At 43.2% G+C, this 19,493-nt stretch overlaps 1 protein-coding gene across 5 annotated transcripts in view; it reads left to right on the forward strand.

Annotated features, from left to right (window-relative positions):
• Window positions 1–5,715: 5,715 nt before the first annotated feature.
• Window positions 5,716–19,493, forward strand: part of OPTN (optineurin) — a 46,540-nt gene continuing 32,762 nt past the window's right edge. For 2 of the 5 annotated variants that reach the window (XM_032349424.1, XM_032349426.1), the window contains exons 1-2: window positions 14,409–14,574; window positions 15,177–15,379. In XM_032349424.1, the coding sequence (XP_032205315.1) occupies window positions 14,409–14,574; window positions 15,177–15,379 (369 nt within the window). Of the gene's footprint in view, window positions 5,740–7,322; window positions 7,514–8,185; window positions 8,294–14,397; window positions 14,575–15,176; window positions 15,380–19,493 lie in introns of those variants that run through there. The other 3 variants (XM_032349422.1, XM_032349423.1, XM_032349421.1) reach the window with 3 other exon arrangements.

Raw genomic sequence — 19,493 nt, forward strand, 5'->3', positions numbered from 1 at the left:
TCTGTACTGTCATTTGCAAATATCTTCTTTATATGGAAAACCCAAAAGACTCCACCCCCAAACTACTAGAACTCATACAGCAATTCAGCAGCCTGGCAGGATACAAAGTCAATGTGCAGAAATCAGTGGCTTTCTTATACACTAACAATGAAAATACAGAAAGGGAAATTAGAGAATCGATTCCATTTACTATAGCACCAAGAACCATAAGATACCTGGGAATAAACCTAACCAAAGAGGTAAAGGATCTGTACTCGAGGAACTACAGAACACTTATGAAAGAAATTGAAGAAGACACAAATAGATGGAAGACCATTCCATGCTCTTGGATCAGAAGAATAAACATTGTTAAAATGTCTATACTGCCTAGAGCAATCTATACTTTTAATGCCATTCCAATCAAAATTCCACCAGTATTTTTCAAAGAGCTGGAGCAAATAATCCTAAAATTTGTATGGAATCAGAAGAGACCCCGAATCGCTAAGGAAATGTTGAAAAACAAAAATAAAGCTGGGGGCATCACGTTACCTGATTTCAAGCTTTATTACAAAGCTCTGATCACCAAGACAGCATGGTACTGGCATAAAAACAGACACATAGACCAGTGGAACAAAGTAGAGAGCCCAGATATGGACCCTCAACTCTGTGGTCAATTAATCTTTGACAAAACAGGAAAAAATATAGAGTGGAAAAAAAGACAGTCTCTTCAATAAATGGTGCTGGGAAAACTGGACAGCTATATGTAGAAGAATGAAACTCGACCATTCTCTTACACCAACACAAAGATAAACTCAAAATGGATAAAAGACCTCAACGTGAGACAGGAATCCATCAGAATCCTAGAGGAGAACATAGGCAGTAATCTCTTTGATATCAACCACAGCAACTTCTTTCAAGATATGTCTCCAAAGGCAAATGAAACAAAAGCAAAAACAAACTTTTGGGACTTCATCAAAATCAAAAGCTTCTGCACAGCAAAGGAAACAGTCAAAAAAGCAAAGAGGCAACCCACGGAATGGGAGAAGATATTTGCAGCTAAGATTTTTTGTCCAGGTTTATTATAGTCTCTTTGAAAGCCATGTATGAATACTTTTTCTCAGGGGACTTGTGACTTTTCAAATTGCAACATCATTTGTGATCATTTAACTAGCCAAGCATTAAGCCAGCCTCTATAGAAATATGACAGTTAATTTTGTGTCAACCTGACTGGGCTGTAGGGTACCCAGATATTTGAAAAAACACTATTCTGGATATTTCCATAAGGGAATTTGGGAATGAGTTTAACATTTAAATGGCTAAGATGGAATAAAGCAGATTGTTCTCCCTAGTGTGGGTGGGTCTCATCCAATCAGTTGAAGGCCTGAATAGAATTGGATGCTGACTCTCCCCCCAAATAAGAAGAAACTCTTCCTGCTTGACTGCCTTGAGCTGACACATAATTTTTTTCCTGCCTTCAGGCTCCAGCTGAAACAGAAACTTCATGGGTCTCAAACCTGCCATCTTTTGGATTAGAATTACACCAGCAGCTCTCCTGGGGCTCAGTTTGCCAACTGCAGATCTAGAAACCTGTCAGCTTTTATTGGCATGAGCCAATTCCTTATAATAAATATATTATATACATAAAGTTCAAATTGCAAAATCAAAATAAAATTATATGGACACACACACATATATCCTATCAGTTGTTTCTCTAGAGAACCGCAATTAGCATAAGAAAAAAGAAGTCTAAACTGAAATGAAGTTCATTTGACATCTGCTAAGACAGGATGCCAAATATAATGAACCAAAAGGAATGGCGCTTTCTCAGAGCTGAAGGGAAGCAAAGAGATCACTGATCCCGCCTCTCTACCTCACTGATACAGAGGCCAAGAGCCGAGGAATTCTACTCCTTCATGTGTTCTCAGGCCAGACCCAGGTAGCCTGATACCCAGGACTGGGTCCCCGATACCACCCTGCCCTTCTAAGAAGGGAGAAATTTCATTCTGGGAAAGAATAAGTGAGATGGAATAAAGACAAATCACATGGGCTTCAACAGTGACAGATGAATTATTTAACCAGAAGCAAGGAACTATGTAGAAAACCACCCAGGCCATTTCCCACTGGCCAGGCATCTGACAAAGACAATGGCAGTGTTTTGTGGTGACCATTACGGAGAGCTGTGGTGTTTTGGAGGGATTATGCTCCAAAATCACTGGTCTGACTCAGAAGTACCTCAACAGAAAATTTTATTCCAGGAATTTTTAACAGTTCTATAGCAAAACAAGGAAACAAGAATTTAATGTGTAATCTACGCTCTGCTTTGCCTTGAGAGAAAACGTGGGGGGAGTCTAGGATAACTTCTGGGTGTACATAATGGACAGGAGCAGGAAGTAACTGATGCTTATCAGTTTTACTTCGTATTACTATGTTTTTGTTTTGTTTTTTTTTAATGTTCACAGAGGACCAATGATCACCTAAAAGATTAACAGAGTCCTCCCCAACGAGATTACTGTTTCAAGATTTATAGACATGAGGCAAAGGAGAGGAATTATACACAGACTACACACACTGTGCTCTGGCTTTTCATAAAGCAAGGCCATTGTTCCCGGCACTCAAGATACTTGGCTTGCAAACTGATGGCAGGTTAGACTCTATTCGCAGAGCCTCATTCTGACGGAAGCTTCAACTACACACCTCACTCCTCTTACAGGCAGATACTACAGTGCCAGATAACTGTAAAAGGAAATACACACACTTGTTTGAGTCCTTGTTTTCAATCCTTTGGGAGACTGTGCCTAGGAGAGGAATTACAGGGTCATGTGGTAATGCCACTGAACTTTTTCGAGGAACCCATTCTCATAAGAAGGGACAGACGTACCCTTCGTCGGACCTCATGATTAATTAATTATAACTTAAGTTTCCAGGGTGCTTCTTGGTGTTGTTTTTGCAACTCTATTGAGGTATCATTAACACCCTATAAATTTCACCCATTGTAAGCTCAATGATTCTAATTATGCTGATAGAGTAGTACAATGATCATGACAACCCTGTTTTAGAATATTTTCATCACCCCCCCATAATTCCCTTGAGCTCACTTGCAGTCAAGGCCACTCCCAGTCCCAGGGAACCACAGGTCTGCCTTCTGTTTCTCTTGGTTTCCCTTTTCCAGACATCTCATATCTATGGAATCATGGTACAGACAGATCTATAGTATAATTGGGTTTTTTTTCCATAGACTTTTCTTTACTGTTAAGCTGCAACATACATGGTTTAATACAACCAAAAAAGCATTTAATCAAGTGAAAAATAATAAACTGAACAATAAACAAATAAACATTCAAAACAAAATATTTTCCACTGGAAATGTGTTAAGATGGTACAGGGTTTGTGACCACCTTACTGCAATTTTCTTATGGGTTACCAGCCTACATACTCCTTGTTTTCCACAATCATACAGATGTGAATGGAAGTGTGAATGATTAAATAAATAATAAGTTTGTTTACTGCAGAGAATCGTTTCACAAGGAAGCCAAAGTGGGTTTAGAGAACAGAATTATTTAAGAAATTCTTTGTGTAGTTAGGTTCACTTTAGAATCCATGAACCTAAAGCTGTTCCTCCTTGTCAATATCAACTTCCAATACCAAACTGACAAATGTTTTTTCTTTGGTCACCATGAGGTTCAATCACAGTATCATTATAGGCAAAGGTGCTGAGTGAAGCCTCTTTGCTGCTCATTAGACCACCAAGCTCTATCCCTCTCCCACTTTGCGGGAGTCACGCTTCCTTCCCTCCAACTGCTGAAAAGCCCTCCACCTAATAAAGAAAATTTCAACTTTTAATGCTGTGGGCTCTACTCCAGGGATCTCAAGGAAGCTGTATTTTTAACTTTTACCAAGGTCAGAACAATTTGACCAAACTTTAGAGCATGGGCACTATTTCCGCTGCAAGCACACTTTTTGCATCTGCTTCATTAGCAAATCACCTAAAAGAAACATTTCTAGGGGCCCCTGGGTGGCTCAGTGGATTAAAGCCTTTGGCTCAGGTCATGGTCCAGGGGTCCTGGGATCGAGCCCTGCATGGGGCTCTCTGCTCAGCAGCGGGCCTGCTTCCCCGACCTCTACCCCTGCCCTCTCTCTGCCTGCCTCTCTGCCTACTTGTGATCTCGGTCTGTCAAATAAATAAATAAAATCTTAAAAAAAAAAAAAAAAGAAAGAAAAATTTCTAGAGAGAAGAGTAAGACTCTCCCTACTCCCCTACCTCTGAAGCCTGCACCCTTGTCCACACTTAAATCTAAGATAAGGTTTATAATTTTCTGAAAGGTCTTATGTCATGGTGAATTGTAACCCTGGATGTAAAAAAGACATATATAATCCTGGATCAAACCTTCTTTCTCGGGAGCACTCTCCCCTTTGTAAAGATTGTGGATCCAGGGAAGTTGTCCTCACTTAGGCTCTGATAAAACTTTCTTCTTTTTCTTCTTTATTTTTTTTTTTTAAAGAAACTAAAAGTCTTGCTCATTTTGCTTGGACACACATCACCTGGCCTCTCTCCACTTTCCTCCAGGATACCTGAGATAGATTGCATATAAAAGCTTGTGTGAGGGGCACCTGGGTGGCTCAGTGGGTTAAAGCCTCTGCCTTCAGCTCAGGTCATGATCCCAGGGTCCTGGGATCGAGCCCCACATCGGGCTCTCTGCTCAGCAGGGAGCCTGCTTCTCCTCTCTCTCTGCCTGCTTCTCTGTGATCTCGTCTGTCAAATAAAAAATAAAAAATCTTCAAAAAAAAAAAAAAAAAAAAAAAAAGCTTGTTTGAGGCACCTGCGTGTCTGCCTTCAGCTCAGGTCATGATCCCGGTGTCATGGGATTGAGCCCCGCCTCAGGTTCCGTGCTCCGCAGAAAGTCAGCTCTCCCTCTCCCACTCCCCCTGCTTGTATTCCCCTCTCTCGCTGTGTCTCTCTCTGTCAAATTAATAAATACAATCTTTAATACATAAATTAATTAATAGAAATAAAAAGCATGTTTTTCCAAGAGTCCTGCAAATGCCCTTGAGGTAGCAGCCACGAAAGGATGGGCTGCCTTCTCCAAACAGCGGGGGAGGGGGAGGGGCAGGAGCACAGAAAGCATGAAATAAATGAATATCTCACTGACTATGCTGCCACACTGCTTTGCATTTGCCTACCACAAAACCACATCAGTGAACAGCTAAAAGCTCATAATAATTTCAGTTTTTTTTATCTACACTTAGATTCCATCTTCTCCCGGAAGAGTGAGAGGAAGGAGGCACCACCCCGGACCAGTCAGGCTTAACACCAGCAACAACAGTAATGACATTGTGCCCCCCTGTTACTTTCACTCGTCCTAGCCCCCCATCCTCCCAATGGCCATAGGCAGTAGGGGCTCTAGATCCAGATTCCTTATTTAAAGCAGTCTGAGCAAGCTCTAGTTTCAGAATTCAGAATTTTTTGGATTTTAGAAAGGTGAGACAGGAATGTATTACAAAGTATGTAATTTGTATAACGTAACTTCCCAAGAGTGTCCGAAGCAGATCTCAAACTAACTAATTAATGTCTTCAATGAAATAAATAATCCCATGAAGTGGTGGTCTAAAGACTGTAAATAACTCTTCATCAGTGGAGGTCACATTTTGCCGCCAAATGAACTAAGAAAGGCAAAGTTCTCAGAACTTCTTGTACTTTGCGGATAAAGAGAATGCAGCACGGCAAGATCGGGTAACTGCCCAAGGTCACGGAGCTACTAAGTGGTAAGCCAGAGGCCCCCTTCCCCGACTGCTGAGAAAACTCCCTTGACCATTTCTCTACCAAAAATTCAACTCCAACCTTACTTACTACTCCCCAGCTGAGTGCAGCCTGTGTACGACCTTCCTTCCCTGCCTCCCCGCCCCCAAATCCTATTACACTAGTTTTATCTTACCTTAATATGGTTTGAAAAAGAAGGAAACCCAGTGGGAGTAGGACTCACCCCAGGCACCCAGACAGGCTCAGGAGGGACCCTCGGAAATTGGGTGTTGGGGATGGGGCAGGGACTGACTTGCTACCCCTCCGCCCAATTTTAGAGATTAATAACTCAAGAGTGGTGTGAAAGACAAGGCAGGGGGAACCTGACTGAAGCAGGCGGTGTAAAAAGTGAAACTGAATCCTTCCCAGATGCCAGAAGAGGGCGCATCCGCCTTTTCCCATTTAGATTCGGATTTTTTTCCCCCTTGCCTTCCAAGCTTTGGGCAGTTTGGACGCACAACCTCAAGCTGCGTGTTACTGGCGAGCGGCGTCAGTTTCTTCATTACTAACTCAAGTTCTTACCGCATATGAAATCCACCCCCCCTTTTTTTTTCTTGGTTAGGGGTTTGAGTTAGCGTATTTTGCAGTTCAGAGACTCCAGAGAATAAAAGCCCAGATTACTGCTGGGTTGGGGTTAGGGGTTAAGGATAGGGTGTAAGTCTGGTATTTAAAGTCCTTTTTTATCTTTGGCCCAAACTTACTCTCAGACCCTCTCCTTTCACAACTCTCCCCTCTTCCCCCTCTCCCTCTCCCAGTTCTGTTTTCTTGTCTTGATGGGGTCCTGTTTCTGGGGCACAGGCTTCACCACCTTCGTCAAGACCCTGCCCAGACCTTTATCTCATTATCAGTTCCCTTCTGTGTCCTGTGTCTGCGTCCTTCCGCAACCCTTCTCGCTGTGCTTAGGACTCAAATTACTGTGCTGATTCCTCCTTCCTCGTCTGGTTTCCTCCCTCTTAAATCTGTCTAATCCAGAGGCATCTTCCCCGCTCCCGGACAAGTAGATCAATACTTCTACTTCCCAAAACAATCCAGGTCAATCCAGTAATACCACCTGCCTGTGGCACTTGAACTATCCAGGCGTCCACAATTGGCCTCTTCTTGGGAACAAAGAGCCCTAGAAGCATCCTGCAGGCTTTGTGTTTTTAATTAAAGGTCTAATTTAAGGGCAAAGTCGGATGGAAAGCCATACATGCTCAGTTAACTATATTAGATGTAAGGCTTTTAACTGAGATCCAGGGTTCGGTCAAAAGATGTATCGGACTGTACCCCTTTTTCCGTGGGGCGTAGGGAGCCCCTGCGGCTCCGGCCTTGTAAAGGGATCCCAGCAGAGGAGACCGACTCCGCACATCCTTTAATTAATTATCTATTTAAGTGAGCGCCGTGGGTCACGGCCGTTCACGGACCCGTTTAGCCCTCATTTCCCAGGCGGGGACCCCTACCTGCGCGAGCCACGGGGCTGGGACCGCGCACCCGGAGGAGGGGGCGGGGTCTGTGGGGGCGCGACTGCGGGGCGGGGCCTGGGAAATTCCCGGCGGGGGCAGGGAGGCCCGCGCGGCGGTCAGCTGAGCGGCGCTGGGCGGGGTCGCGAGGCCGCAAGTCAGCCCGAGGCTCTGCCAGCCCGGATCGCTGCCCCTGGCGGGTCCCCTGGTCCGCGTCTGCATCCGGGTCCGGAGCCCTCCCCCAGCGGGCACGATGCCGAGAGAGCAGTGACCCCGATAGAGGCCAGAGCGCGGACGCGGGGTGAGCTGGGGCAGAGGGCGGGCAGGGGTTTGGAGAGGTGGCGGCTCCCTTTCCGCCTTGGAAGCTGTTCCCGCGGCCCCGTTCCCTGCGACGCCGGAGCCTGTCGGGTGGCGATGGCGAGGGATGGGACGTCCTCTCCCCCGGGAGGGTTTCCGGGCCTGGGCGAATTCTGACCTGGTGGGAAAGGGCAGTAGGGCGGCCATCCCAAAGCTCCCTCCCCCCTTTTTTACCGGCCCGGTTGGCCGCCAGTGACTTCCTCTGTAGGTCACGGAGGTTGTTTGAGGGTGACATCCTCCCGCAGGTTGGGAATGATTACAGCCAGTTCCTCATTATATAGGAAGTGGTTAAATGTATACCTTTGAGAAATGAAAAGTATTCTAGCTGTTTGAGGTGACCCAGGGACACTAAGGAACAGGTGACCTCTCTCTCTAAGGTGCTGGGACTCCTGAACAGCTGAAAGGAATCTTCATAAACTGTTGTGTCCGGGAGAGCGTGTGTGTGTGTGTGTGTGTGTGTGTGTGTGTATGTATACATACATAGACCATGAATGCTCCATGAGGCTGAGAACCCCAGAGGAATTGTTTTTCCTGTCAGAAATGTGTAAGCTGGAGGCAGAGTCAGCATCGCTAAGAGAAAACGAAACCCAGATTCTGGTCCGGCCTCCTCCTCCAGGAAAACTGTTGTATGGAAATGTATGCCCCAGATCTATTGAAGGATAAAGTGGAAAACAGAACCGTGGTCCAGTAAGGTGGTGTTAGGACCTCAAAAGCCTCAGATCTGGTAAGCAAGAGCAGTGCTATTAACGCAAGAACCAGCCCCTCCCCTTGCTCTTTGCCTAGGGAGAGAAGAACTAGGGAACCCTGGCTACCACCCAGGATGTGCCCAGTTTGTGCTGGGCTGGAGAGATCCTGGGGCAGAGGCAAAGGCCAGGAACTGCCCTAGGAATGGACAAGGCAAGTGAAGTTTAAATGTGGCCTGGAGAGAGAGGTAAAGGACAGGAATCTTTTGAGTGACTGATCTGTTTTTCTACTGGGCCACTTCTAATGGTTCTTTGTATATTATGTACAACATTATACAAATAATGTCTTTTTTTGGTAACTGATCTCAGGTTGCATATTGTGCTGTGGAGTCCAACTAACCCCTCCAAAAAACAAACCAAACTTTATTCTTGAAAGAAATTGGCCATTGTATTACCTTCCTTCAGAACCCTCTTCCTTAAGTAAGGATACATGGGTATTTTCCTCTCCAAGCCCTGCTTTTCCTGAATTTTATAGAGTCCTGAACTATTTGATATGTTCCTTGGAATCAGTGGGATTAGTAAATCCAAAGGAAAAGGAAGAAATTAAACTCTGTTTTTGAGAAGTGAAGTCTTTTCAGAGGAAAATATTATTTTAAAGGTTTTCATTTTGACATGTATAGGAGGATGGGATAATAAGATGTGTGTTATGAAATGACACTCAGATACCTTTGGGGATGATAAAAGAAACAGTACTAATTTTCAAAACAAGTTTTAAAAGTTGAGGTCAAGAATTAGGGAATGAGTGCCGTAGAGTTGTAGAAAAACTCATAATACTAGCATGCTGGGTTTGTCACTATGGAGCAGAAAGTGTCTTACTAGTGCTAGACCTTAAAATACCTCATTGCACTGTATTTTCATTTCATTTCAACGAACATTTACTGAGAGCCTGCTGTGCGCCGCTCCCAAGGTAGAATAAAATAGAGACCTTCCCTGAAGTTTGACGAAGATCTCCTGGAATGGGATGATCATAGAACTTTGCAGAAAGAGCCCAGTGCTACTGGGTACTGAGAGGAAAGAACAGTCTGTTTTACACAGCCATCTATCTCAGCTGGACATGGAGCTGTCTGGTGGGTATTTGCCAGGGCAGATGTGGGGCCAGATATTTTGTGCAGAGGGGAGAACAGAGATAAGGGCAAAGAAGCGGAAGAGAGCGGGAAACTGTGAGCTCTTTCATGCCTTGCGTGCCAGTGGCATGGTGACAAGAGATGATACCGGTGAGTAAGTAGGGGCCAGACTCTGAAAGGCCACGTTTTTCTCATTTAGGAGCTGGAAATCTGCCTTGCATGGGAAGGGTTTTCAGCAGGAGGGTGACCTCATGTTGGGAAAGAATCTGTAGTGATAGGCGGACTGCGGTAGAAAGAGGCCAGGCAGACAGCATAGGTAACTACTCAGCAAGGATTCTCGATGCCGGGGACACAGTGGTGCACAGAACAGACAAAATTCCTGTTCTCCGTGGAGTGCATCGCTACTGTAATTGAGACAAGACACGGAGGGCCTGACCTAAGCTGGCAAGGATGGGAAGGAGGAGGAAGTACCAGCCACTTACTGACCCATGAGACTCCAATGGAGAGAATCAGGATACTCCCAGGCTCATGCCTTACGTGAGAAGGGTAAATCAATTTCCATTTTCTGTAGGTTAGCAAATTTCAAAATCAGAATTCCATTTCTGGCATGAAAAGCGAAGCTTCTTTTTCCCCCTTCATTGGATGCAGGCTTTGAGTTCTTTTTCCGGGATGATGATGGTTTTAGTTGATATAATCTTGGGATCACACTCAGCCCCCCACCCTGGCATAAGTGTAGGACATGGAGTGTTATGCGAGTGTCTGAGGATGAGGGATATAAGGCCATGATTCTACAATCTCAGCCACCTAATGGTCTGATCAGGAAATAGGTTTTTACTGTTTAAAATTAATTTATTCATGCAGGGATTGAACCTGTGAATGCTTATTAAGCCACTTTAGAACACATCAGGGTAAGGGCCTGGACTTATTCTGCATGATGCCCATTGGTCCAATGTCCAGAGGGTGGAAGTCAGTATAAGGCAGATTTCTGTTCGATACAGAATGACTTTCTAATGATGGGAATGGTCCTGGAACAGAATGGGCTGTGTTGCCTGCCAAAGTCATTGCTCATATATTCTGTCATTGAAGCCTTTCAGGCCCGGTCTGTATGACCCTCTTCCATGGAAACCAGATAAGAGATTCTTGCATCGAATAAGAAGTTGGACTGGATCATTTGTAAGGCCAACTCAGAAATGAGATTTAAGCTCATGCCCACGCCCACAGAGTCGAGTCATTGCTACTTGACCTGGAATTAAAAATGATAATATATTTAAGAATTCAAATAGGACTGGGAATAAAATCAAGGAAATTCTTCCAGGTAGTTTGCTGTCTTCCTCACTGGTGAAATCTTGATAAATCCTGTGCTAAATTAACTCACCCTTCTGTAGTTAAATATCACCTTTGCTTAGAAATGACGTGTTTCAAGGATGCTTGGCTGATTCAGTAGAGTATGTGACTTTTGATCTCAGAGCCCCATGTTGGACATAGAACTTATATTAAAGAAACAAAAGAAAGAAAAAAAGAGACATGTTTCAGATCCAGGTTAGTTGGATTTTTATGGGAAATTCTGTTATTTAAAAAAAAAAAAGCGCAATTCCATTAATGGATAGAACCTTGGAATAAATGGCTTAGTTCCAATTTCTGTAACCTTTAGAAATGTGTGCAAGAATTTATAATTCATCTCTGTATTTGTTCAGTTGAATGTACTTAAGGCCGTGTTAAAGACTTAGAAAATTCAGCTTTCCCTAAAGGGTGCTCTACCAATAGACATTTCACATAGGCACTGTACTCATAACTCATAATGATGCCCCCCAAAATACCTAAAATCATAGGATACTCTTTGGGTCACCAAAAAACAATTAAGTTGCTTTTGGTAACAATTTGGTAATAAGTATTTACATGCTTGTGTTTGGCATATACACTAACTTCTTATTTCCTATGACATTTGAATTACCAAATAATTTTCCCTAACAATGCTGGATAATGAAGTGTTTGCAGTGATTAGGACAGGCATATAATACATACGGTGGCATGGCCATGATGGTGCTGGGTTGTATGTGTTGGGGGGGGGTTGGATCTTTCTAGAAATTCAAGAATACTTTTCATGGGGTTTTTGAGCTAAAAGCAAATGTAATGATCATCATTCGCTAGACAAGTCAGTAAATTATCATAAGAGGTCACAGATCTGGGTAAGGCAGCCAGTGTTTTTTCGACTGTCCCCTAGCATGACCCTGCTTTTTCCCCTCATGTCCTAAAATCTGAGCAACCTGAAAAAGCTAGAAGCCCTGATAAAACAGCTAGAACCAGTTTTAACTTTATTGTGGATGTCTAAAGGAAGTATAAAGGAAAGTTGAGGAGGAAAAATAACCTGGATAATTTTCAAAAGAAAATCTTTGTTTTCTCCCCTCCCATTTCTTCCTCTTCCCTGCTTCCCCTGCCCTTCCCTCTTCTCTCCCCTTTCCTGTCTCTTGGAAAAGCAATGAAAGAGAAATGTGTATATACTAAAATGAAATTAAGCACATCTCTAGAGAACTCCTTAGGAACTTAAAAAAAAATCTGTTGAATGTTTCCATTTGCTTTTGCAAAGTGTATTATAATCTTTGAATACCTAAGCAAACTGGACAGTTGACAAGTAAATGATACATATTGTAAGGTTTTTAAAATTTTTTATTTAAATTCAATTTAACATATAGTGTACTGTTAGTTTCAGGGATAGAATTTAGTGATTCATCAGTTGCATAGAACACGCAGTGCTGGGGCACCTGGGTGACTCAGTTGGCTAAGTGTCGGCCTTTGGCTCAGGTCATGATCTCAGGGTCCTGTGCTAGAGCGCTGTGTCAGGCTCCCTGCCCAGCGTGGAGCCTGCTTCTTCTCCCTCTGCCCCTCCCCCTCCACTTGTGCTCTATCTTAGATAAATAAAGAACACCCTGTGTTCATTCTGTCAAGTGCCCTCCTTAATGCCCATCACCTAATCACCCCATCCCCCATCTACCTCCCCTCCAGCAGCCCTCTGTTTGTTCCCTAGATTTAAGATTTAAGATTTATGGTTTGCTTCCCTCTCTGTTTTAATCTTATTTTATTTTTCCTTCCCTTCCCCTATGTTCTTCTGTTTTGTTTCTTAAATTCCACACATGAATGAAATCATGTGGTATTTGTCTTTCTTTGACTGACTTATTTCGCTTAGCTTAATATTCTCTAGTTCTATCCATGTTGTTGCAAATGGCAAAATTTCTTTTTTCATGGCTGAGTAATATTCCATGTATATATATATACCACATCTTCTTTATCTCTTCATCTGTCAGTAGACATCTGGGCTTTTTCATATTTTGGATATTGTGGACATTGCTGCTCTAAACATTGGGGCACATTGTGAGGATTTTATCTTTAGGTCTCTTTAGTATTCCTATTATTTGGTAAAAACCCATGTTTATGAAAGGTTAGCTCCAACATCATACTGTGCATAAACAAATGTTACAGAAAGCCAGAAACTGGCTTTTTTTCTAAATTATTTTTTCTAAATTATTTTTTTCTTTTCTTTTAAATATTTTCTTTTTTTCTAAATGATTTCATCCAGATTATTTTATTGGGGAAACCAAAAGCAGTCTTTTCTAATCACTGAATACCAGGAACCCACCTCAGCACTAGACCACTTTACTAATGCATTAGGATGTGTAGAACATAGGCTACCTTCCAGAGGCCCACAGTGGAGTAGTATGCCTCGTCAATGCTTTTCACTTCAGAAACTGACATCCTCCTTAAAGCATTTCATGGGACTGCCTCTCCTTAAGGTGGCTGCTCAGGGGAGAAGCAGGAGCCTGCTGTCCTGTCATGGTACTGTCCCCTCATGACCTGCAGGTTCCTTCAGACCAAAAGCAGATCACCAGGCTCTTGGGTCCAGGGGTCCTCCAGAGAACCCCAGGCATTGCTTCCACTGGGGGTGGGGGGAAAAGCACTGTACCACAACCTGTGTGTTTGGTTTAATAGACAGTCACCGAAAGCTCTCCTAGCTGTTAACGATACGGTGCTGTGTCAGAAAGAATGCACTCATCCTTCTTCATCTTCCATGACGAGGCTTATCGTGATTGTCATGAAGCGCAGAAAAGAACACGTTTGTCTGTAGCATGCCACCAGTTGTTAGATGAGATTCGTATGTTTGCCCGGGTGGTAGGGCATACATAAACGGATCTTATTTTTGTCCATCTTGTCTGTCTTGTCTTGTCTATCTCATTGATGTCCACATTGACCCCTCTAAAAAATAAAGTGGTATGCTTAAAATATTCTCAGAACATGCAATAAGTGAGCAAGGTTTCTTAGTCTTTTTAGGATGCCTTGCAGAATTATTGAATATTGAAGCCCAAATATTCAGTAGCATCTTTATTGTATGACAGAGCTGGGTTTTGGTATTATTCATACTCCTAGAGTTCATACCTCTTCTGAAGTGACCTCGGCCGAGCTCTAACACGCCTGGGAGCTCAGCTCGGTCTCCTGTCAAGTAGCCATCCAGTTGGGTTTTAGTGAGGATTAGAAACTGACGTGTTGGCTGCGGTGATTCAGCATGTAGTAAGCATCCAAAAAATGTTCCTTCTCCCTTTCCTCTTAGCCAAAAATTCAAGAGATAAAATATGGAGATTTTTTAACAGCTTTATGTGCAGTTCACCCAAAACAAAAAGATCTGAGCTTGAAAGATTTGCATAGGAAAACCAATTTAATGATACTTTACCCATATCCACAAATGTACGTTTGGAAGCCTTGAATTCCTGTTAGGATCCCTGATTCTCATGCTCTTCTCTCCCCCCTCCGTCCCTCAGGCCCTCGCCGCACCCACGCACACAGACACACGCACAGAGGCTAGAATACACCTCTTTGTTTAAAAGGGAAGAACCAAAAATGCCCAAAAAAGAATTGGAGAGGAAGGAGGCAACTTTTGGAATACACACTAGCAGTTCCCCATGGACTTATGGGACTCAGGGGGGCCCCTTGCAGTGGGAAGACAGCTCTCTCTTCAGTCTGTGACGTTTCCCTAGGTCCTGCAGCCATGTCCCACCAACCGCTTAGCTGCCTGACTGAAAAGGGGGACAGCCCCAACGAAACCACAGGAAATGGGCCCCCCAACCTGGCTCACCCAAACCTGGACACGTTCACCCCGGAGGAGCTGCTGCGGCAGATGAAGGAGCTCCTGACTGAGAACCATCAGCTCAAAGGTGAGAAGCCCCTGGCCACCACGTTTCTTCATTCACCCTGGGCCTTCATGAACAGCATCTCTCTGTCAAAAAGCTTGTTGGTGAATTCCCTTCTCTCTCTTTCACTAGCGGGAGAAAGAGCACAGAGTCTAGCTTTTGGTAAAGCTAAAATTGTTTCCATTGTTTACTTTTGGGATACAGGTCAGAATAAAAGGTACTTACACACCCCAGGGAAATGGTGTAATGACATAGAGTCCCTTTAGAAAGAAAGGAAGAATTACAGAGTTCTAAATATGACCCTGTTCATAGAACGCATTCTGGGATCTCCGGCCATGGCTTCTGGCAGGACCTGTGTTCAAATCAGTGCTCTAGCGTGTGTGTCATCATGGAGGAACCCAAACTAGTTTTATTTTCTGGAGTCTTTGGAGCACTAGAAATGACATTAGGCCCCCGAGTCTTGTCTGGAAGCAAAAACCACTCAACTTCCTACATTTCCTGCCAACCCTGGGGTCTAGGCCAAGGAGGGCTTCTTTAGATTCACAGCTAAGTGATGAGGATGGTTGGAGGTTGGATTCATCAAATCGAGTCTGATGTGTGACACTCTCACTCTGAACCCCATACAGAAGCCATGAAGCTAAATAATCAGGCAATGAAAGGGCGATTTGAAGAGCTTTCAGCCTGGACAGAGAAACAGAAGGAAGAACGCCTCTTTTTTGAGATACAGAGCAAAGAAGCCAAAGAGCGCCTCATGGCTTTGAGTCACGAAAATGAAAAATTGAAGGAAGAACTTGAAAAACTAAAAGGGAAAATGGAAAAGTCCCTTGAGGTGAGCAGACTAGTCAGTTGCAATTTTATTTTATCTTATTAATATTTAGAGTGGAATCTTCCTTATCTAGACTTCTAGATCAAAACCTTTCATGGTTCAGGCTAAATGAGTATTTTGCATCATTTGAAAGAACGGTTCTTCCTGAGAAGGTGGCTACAGTTTCAAGGGTCGTGTGCAGTCTCTGTTGGGGGAGGGAAATCTGTACGGTTTTGACCATATTGATAATAGTCAAAAGAAGGTTGTGGTTATAAATCAGTATTTTGTATTCATTATAGACCGCGCAGGAGAACCTCTGCCTCGAACCATCCAAGTGTTAGCTTTTAGTTTATGTCTTTGATAGAAAATTACATTAAAAAAACTATTACTCCCAAGTTTTACTTACTATTTTAGTCTTTTCCTAAGTCTAAAATAGAGATTCCTCACTTTACATTTTACATCTACTTTTCTTTTTTACATCTACTTTTGAGAAATGGTGCGATACTTATCATGTTGTGATAGGAGGCTGTCAGTTTGCCACATTTTCATTGACCCAAAGACCCTGAGAAATGTGCTCATGGCCAAGAGTGGGTGCCAAAGATGTTAGTGAGAAAATATGTATCAGAACCCATTTGAAGCATCTGCCCATATTCTGAGGACTGGTTGTTCCTTAGGCTGGGCATCTGCTGTTCCTTGTCTTCCCAACCTGGAACTTAGCAGCCCCCTGAGGGATAGACCACTGGTTTGATTCAGGGAGGATAGAAACCCAGACTTCAGAGATGTTCCTTGAGATGCCTTGAACTCTGTTGATCTCTGATTTCTTGGGTAAAGTATGCAAACAAAGAAAGATAAGATGAAAAAAAAGGGGGGGTACAATATGGAATAACCTGAAGAATGAAAAGTTGTTTAGGGAACTGTATTGTGCTTTTTGTCAGGGCTTTACTCATCGATATCTGCTTATGGGACCGTGTGAACATTCTGCTTGAATAAACTTACATTTGTGTAGGAAATGATTCATTGCTGATTAGATCTATCACATCTAATGCTTCAACTTGTCTTATAGTTCAAAAAACAGTAAGTTACTATTTTGGGGGAAATCTCTCGGTATCTAAATATTTGCAAGGTAGAATATGCTGAAAAAATGATCAGCTAGGCTATCTGAATAATTTTCTACTCTCTGTAAGAAAATATCTTTTTTTTAAGATTTTATTTACCTGAGAGAGAAAGAGTATACAAGCTGGGTGGAAGGGCAGACTCCCCACTGAGCTCAGAGTCCAAAGTGAGGCTCGATCCCAGGACCCCAAGATCATGACTGTAGCCGAAGTCAGATGCTTACCTGACTGGGCCAGCCAGGTGCCCCAGAAAGTATCTTACACTGTTTTCTTCCTTTGGCTTTTGGGATGTGAGCTGACAGTTGACATCAGTCTGTTTGAGCCTATCACATTGAAGCCCAGAAAGAAGCTTCCAGAAGCAGTTTGCTTGAAATCATCTGTGTATGGGTTTTCCTAAGAAGTCCCAGTATTGGAAGAGATGGAAAGAAGAAGCTGGAGCTCCAGACAGCTTCTTTCAATGCAGAAGATAGCTGAAACAAGCTATAAGCAGGACTCAGAAGTGAGTCCTTGGGACAGAGGACATGGGTACTTGGACAAAGAGACATTTATAGCTCTTTAATACCCTTGGTCATCAGCCTTCTGTCCCCAGAAATGTGCCTCCCAGGCCTGCCTATTGCCTCCCTGCCTCTTCTTTAATTTTTATTTCATGGACCAGTTGAGATGATTTGTACAATTTAGGCTGTCATCTTCCCGACTTAAAGCTCTCTCAGCCCCTGCCTTTTCTCACTCTTGTTAACCCATCCTTGCTGCATCTCTCCAGGGAACCCCCTCCAGCCACCAGGGACTCTCATGTGTTCTGTGCCACACAACGAAAGGGAATAGGGCATTTCTTTTGGAGATCTGCCTTCTGATCCTCAGGGTGAGGCTGAGGTTTTCATGGTTCTGTCCAGCTCACAGAATTATACATTATTATCATCTGTAGAGAGAACTTTTTAACTTTTAATGGTACAGATTGCTAGGCAGAGATCATTAGCTGGGTATTTCTTCTAGGATTATAAAATGCATGGTAGCCTGGGCGGATTTCCGGGACAGCAAGTTGGAGACATGATACAAGTACAAAAGGAGAGCCGTTGTGTTGCTTGAAGGTCAAGGGCAAGCATTCAAAATTGATGAAAGGTAACAAATCATGGAGTTGAGTTTGATCAGAGAGAATAAAACATGTGAGTTCTAGTCTAGGAAGGGATTGAAAGGAGTCTCAGTAGTGAAATAAAGAGAGATTTAAAATGTTACCTTGTGAGGTATTTTATGGCCAAATAAGTAGATAGGAATTTCCCAAGGATAGTGAAAAGATCCTCACCCTTGTAAAAAAGGAAGATTACCCTGACAAGTCTGAGATTCTGGAATCATGGCCTTATTTCCCTTGTCATGAGACACTTGCTTAAAACTCTGTTTCCTACCCTTATGCCAAGGTGGTTTTAAAAATCCATTCTGAGATGCCTCAGTGGTTCAGTCAGTTGGGTATCTGACTCTTGATTTTGGCGCAGGTCATGATCTCAGGGTCATGAGACCGAGACCTGAGTTGGGCTCCTCACTGGGTGTGCAACCTGCTTAGGATTCTCACTCCCTCCCTCTGTCCCTCCTCACCTCCACTAACACACTCACTCTCTCTTAAAAAAAAATTTTTTTTTAATCCATTCTATAAAATGTCCTCAGAGGGGTCCAGCAGGAAAATGTGAAGATACCTAATAGAACCTGACTTTGCCCTTACCTGCTTGCTTCCTAGTCCAGGCTAAGTAGGGCCTCTCCTTTGACTTTCTACCGCTTTCACGGTTTCATTTCTTTGGAATGAGTCATTACCAAGAGAGGATGCCCAGGCTGATAACCTTTCTCTGCACATCTAACTCTTCAGCTTCACAATGAGTTCTTTTCTCTCAGGCCTGTGGTCATTTCCTGGCAAGGGAACACTCCCAGTGAAGCAAGAACATGATCTCACTGGTGTGAGAGACAGTCCTGTGCTGCGTATTAATACCTTTCTCTCCAGATTTCAATATTTCAGGGACCAGCTGGTTTACGTGAATCCTTTTAATGCTTTTTGGTTGTCCTAACAGCCTTTGGGTCTATTTCTGGTTCCTTAGGAAATCTATCATGGAGATGGGTGTGTGTGTGAGAGAGAGAGAAAGAGAGAATTGCTGTGTTGTAATGCTCTGATAACCTCAAGTGTGTATTTCTGGTGGCACCATGCCCATAAACACAATAAAGGTTTCCTGTGGAGGGAATCAGAGAGGCCTCCTAGGTCACGGCTGGAAGGGACCACAGAGACCACTTAGGACCATGTCTTCCTTTCTAACCCAACACAACCAAGGCCAAGACTTTAAGTAAATCTGCTCAGAATGTCATACACAGTGATTAGCAGGCTGTGGACTGGAATCTGTTTTCTCTGCTCCCAGATGAAAACACTGCATCTAAACAGACCCTTCCTCTTAAGACTTTGTCTCAGGTAGTAAGTGTAACAAGAGGAACGCAACACATACTTGGTATTAGTAAATAGGAGTATTTGTTCTTTGTGTCGACATAGGCTGAAATTTAATTTTTTTACCTTTCATAGCAGCCTCCAAATTTTCAGTTTTCTTATTTCTCCCTGGGCTTACTTTTAGCAGCCTAAAAAAACACCAACATAGGGTGTAACAGACTGCCTGAGAGAATTTAGGACTTTGCATTGTCTTTACCATTCATGTTTCATGTAATGAGAGGGCTTGATGCTTTGACTTCAAACTATACATGACAAGTATGGAGAGAGCGAGGGTGGGTCTCCCTTTGTGTGGGAAGAAAAAAGGCAAGGGGTTGATTTGGTAGCTTTTTGTCCTTATTTTCTGAGGTTTTGGACAACTTTACTGTTGTCGAAGTCTGATTGGTTTCTTTCATGTCATATTATCCTGTATGCTGAGAAAGCCTTTCTTTCTTGTCATGAGATTATTTTAACTTTGTATTGTTTGAATATAATAAAATAATGTAAAATCTTCCATTTGAAATGTTGTATCACAATATATCTCCAAGAAAAGGCTAGAATTTTCTTCTGTAAAGTGTAG

This window comes from Mustela erminea, chromosome 6, assembly GCF_009829155.1.
Source record: "Mustela erminea isolate mMusErm1 chromosome 6, mMusErm1.Pri, whole genome shotgun sequence".
Taxonomy (NCBI): Eukaryota; Metazoa; Chordata; class Mammalia; order Carnivora; family Mustelidae; genus Mustela; species Mustela erminea.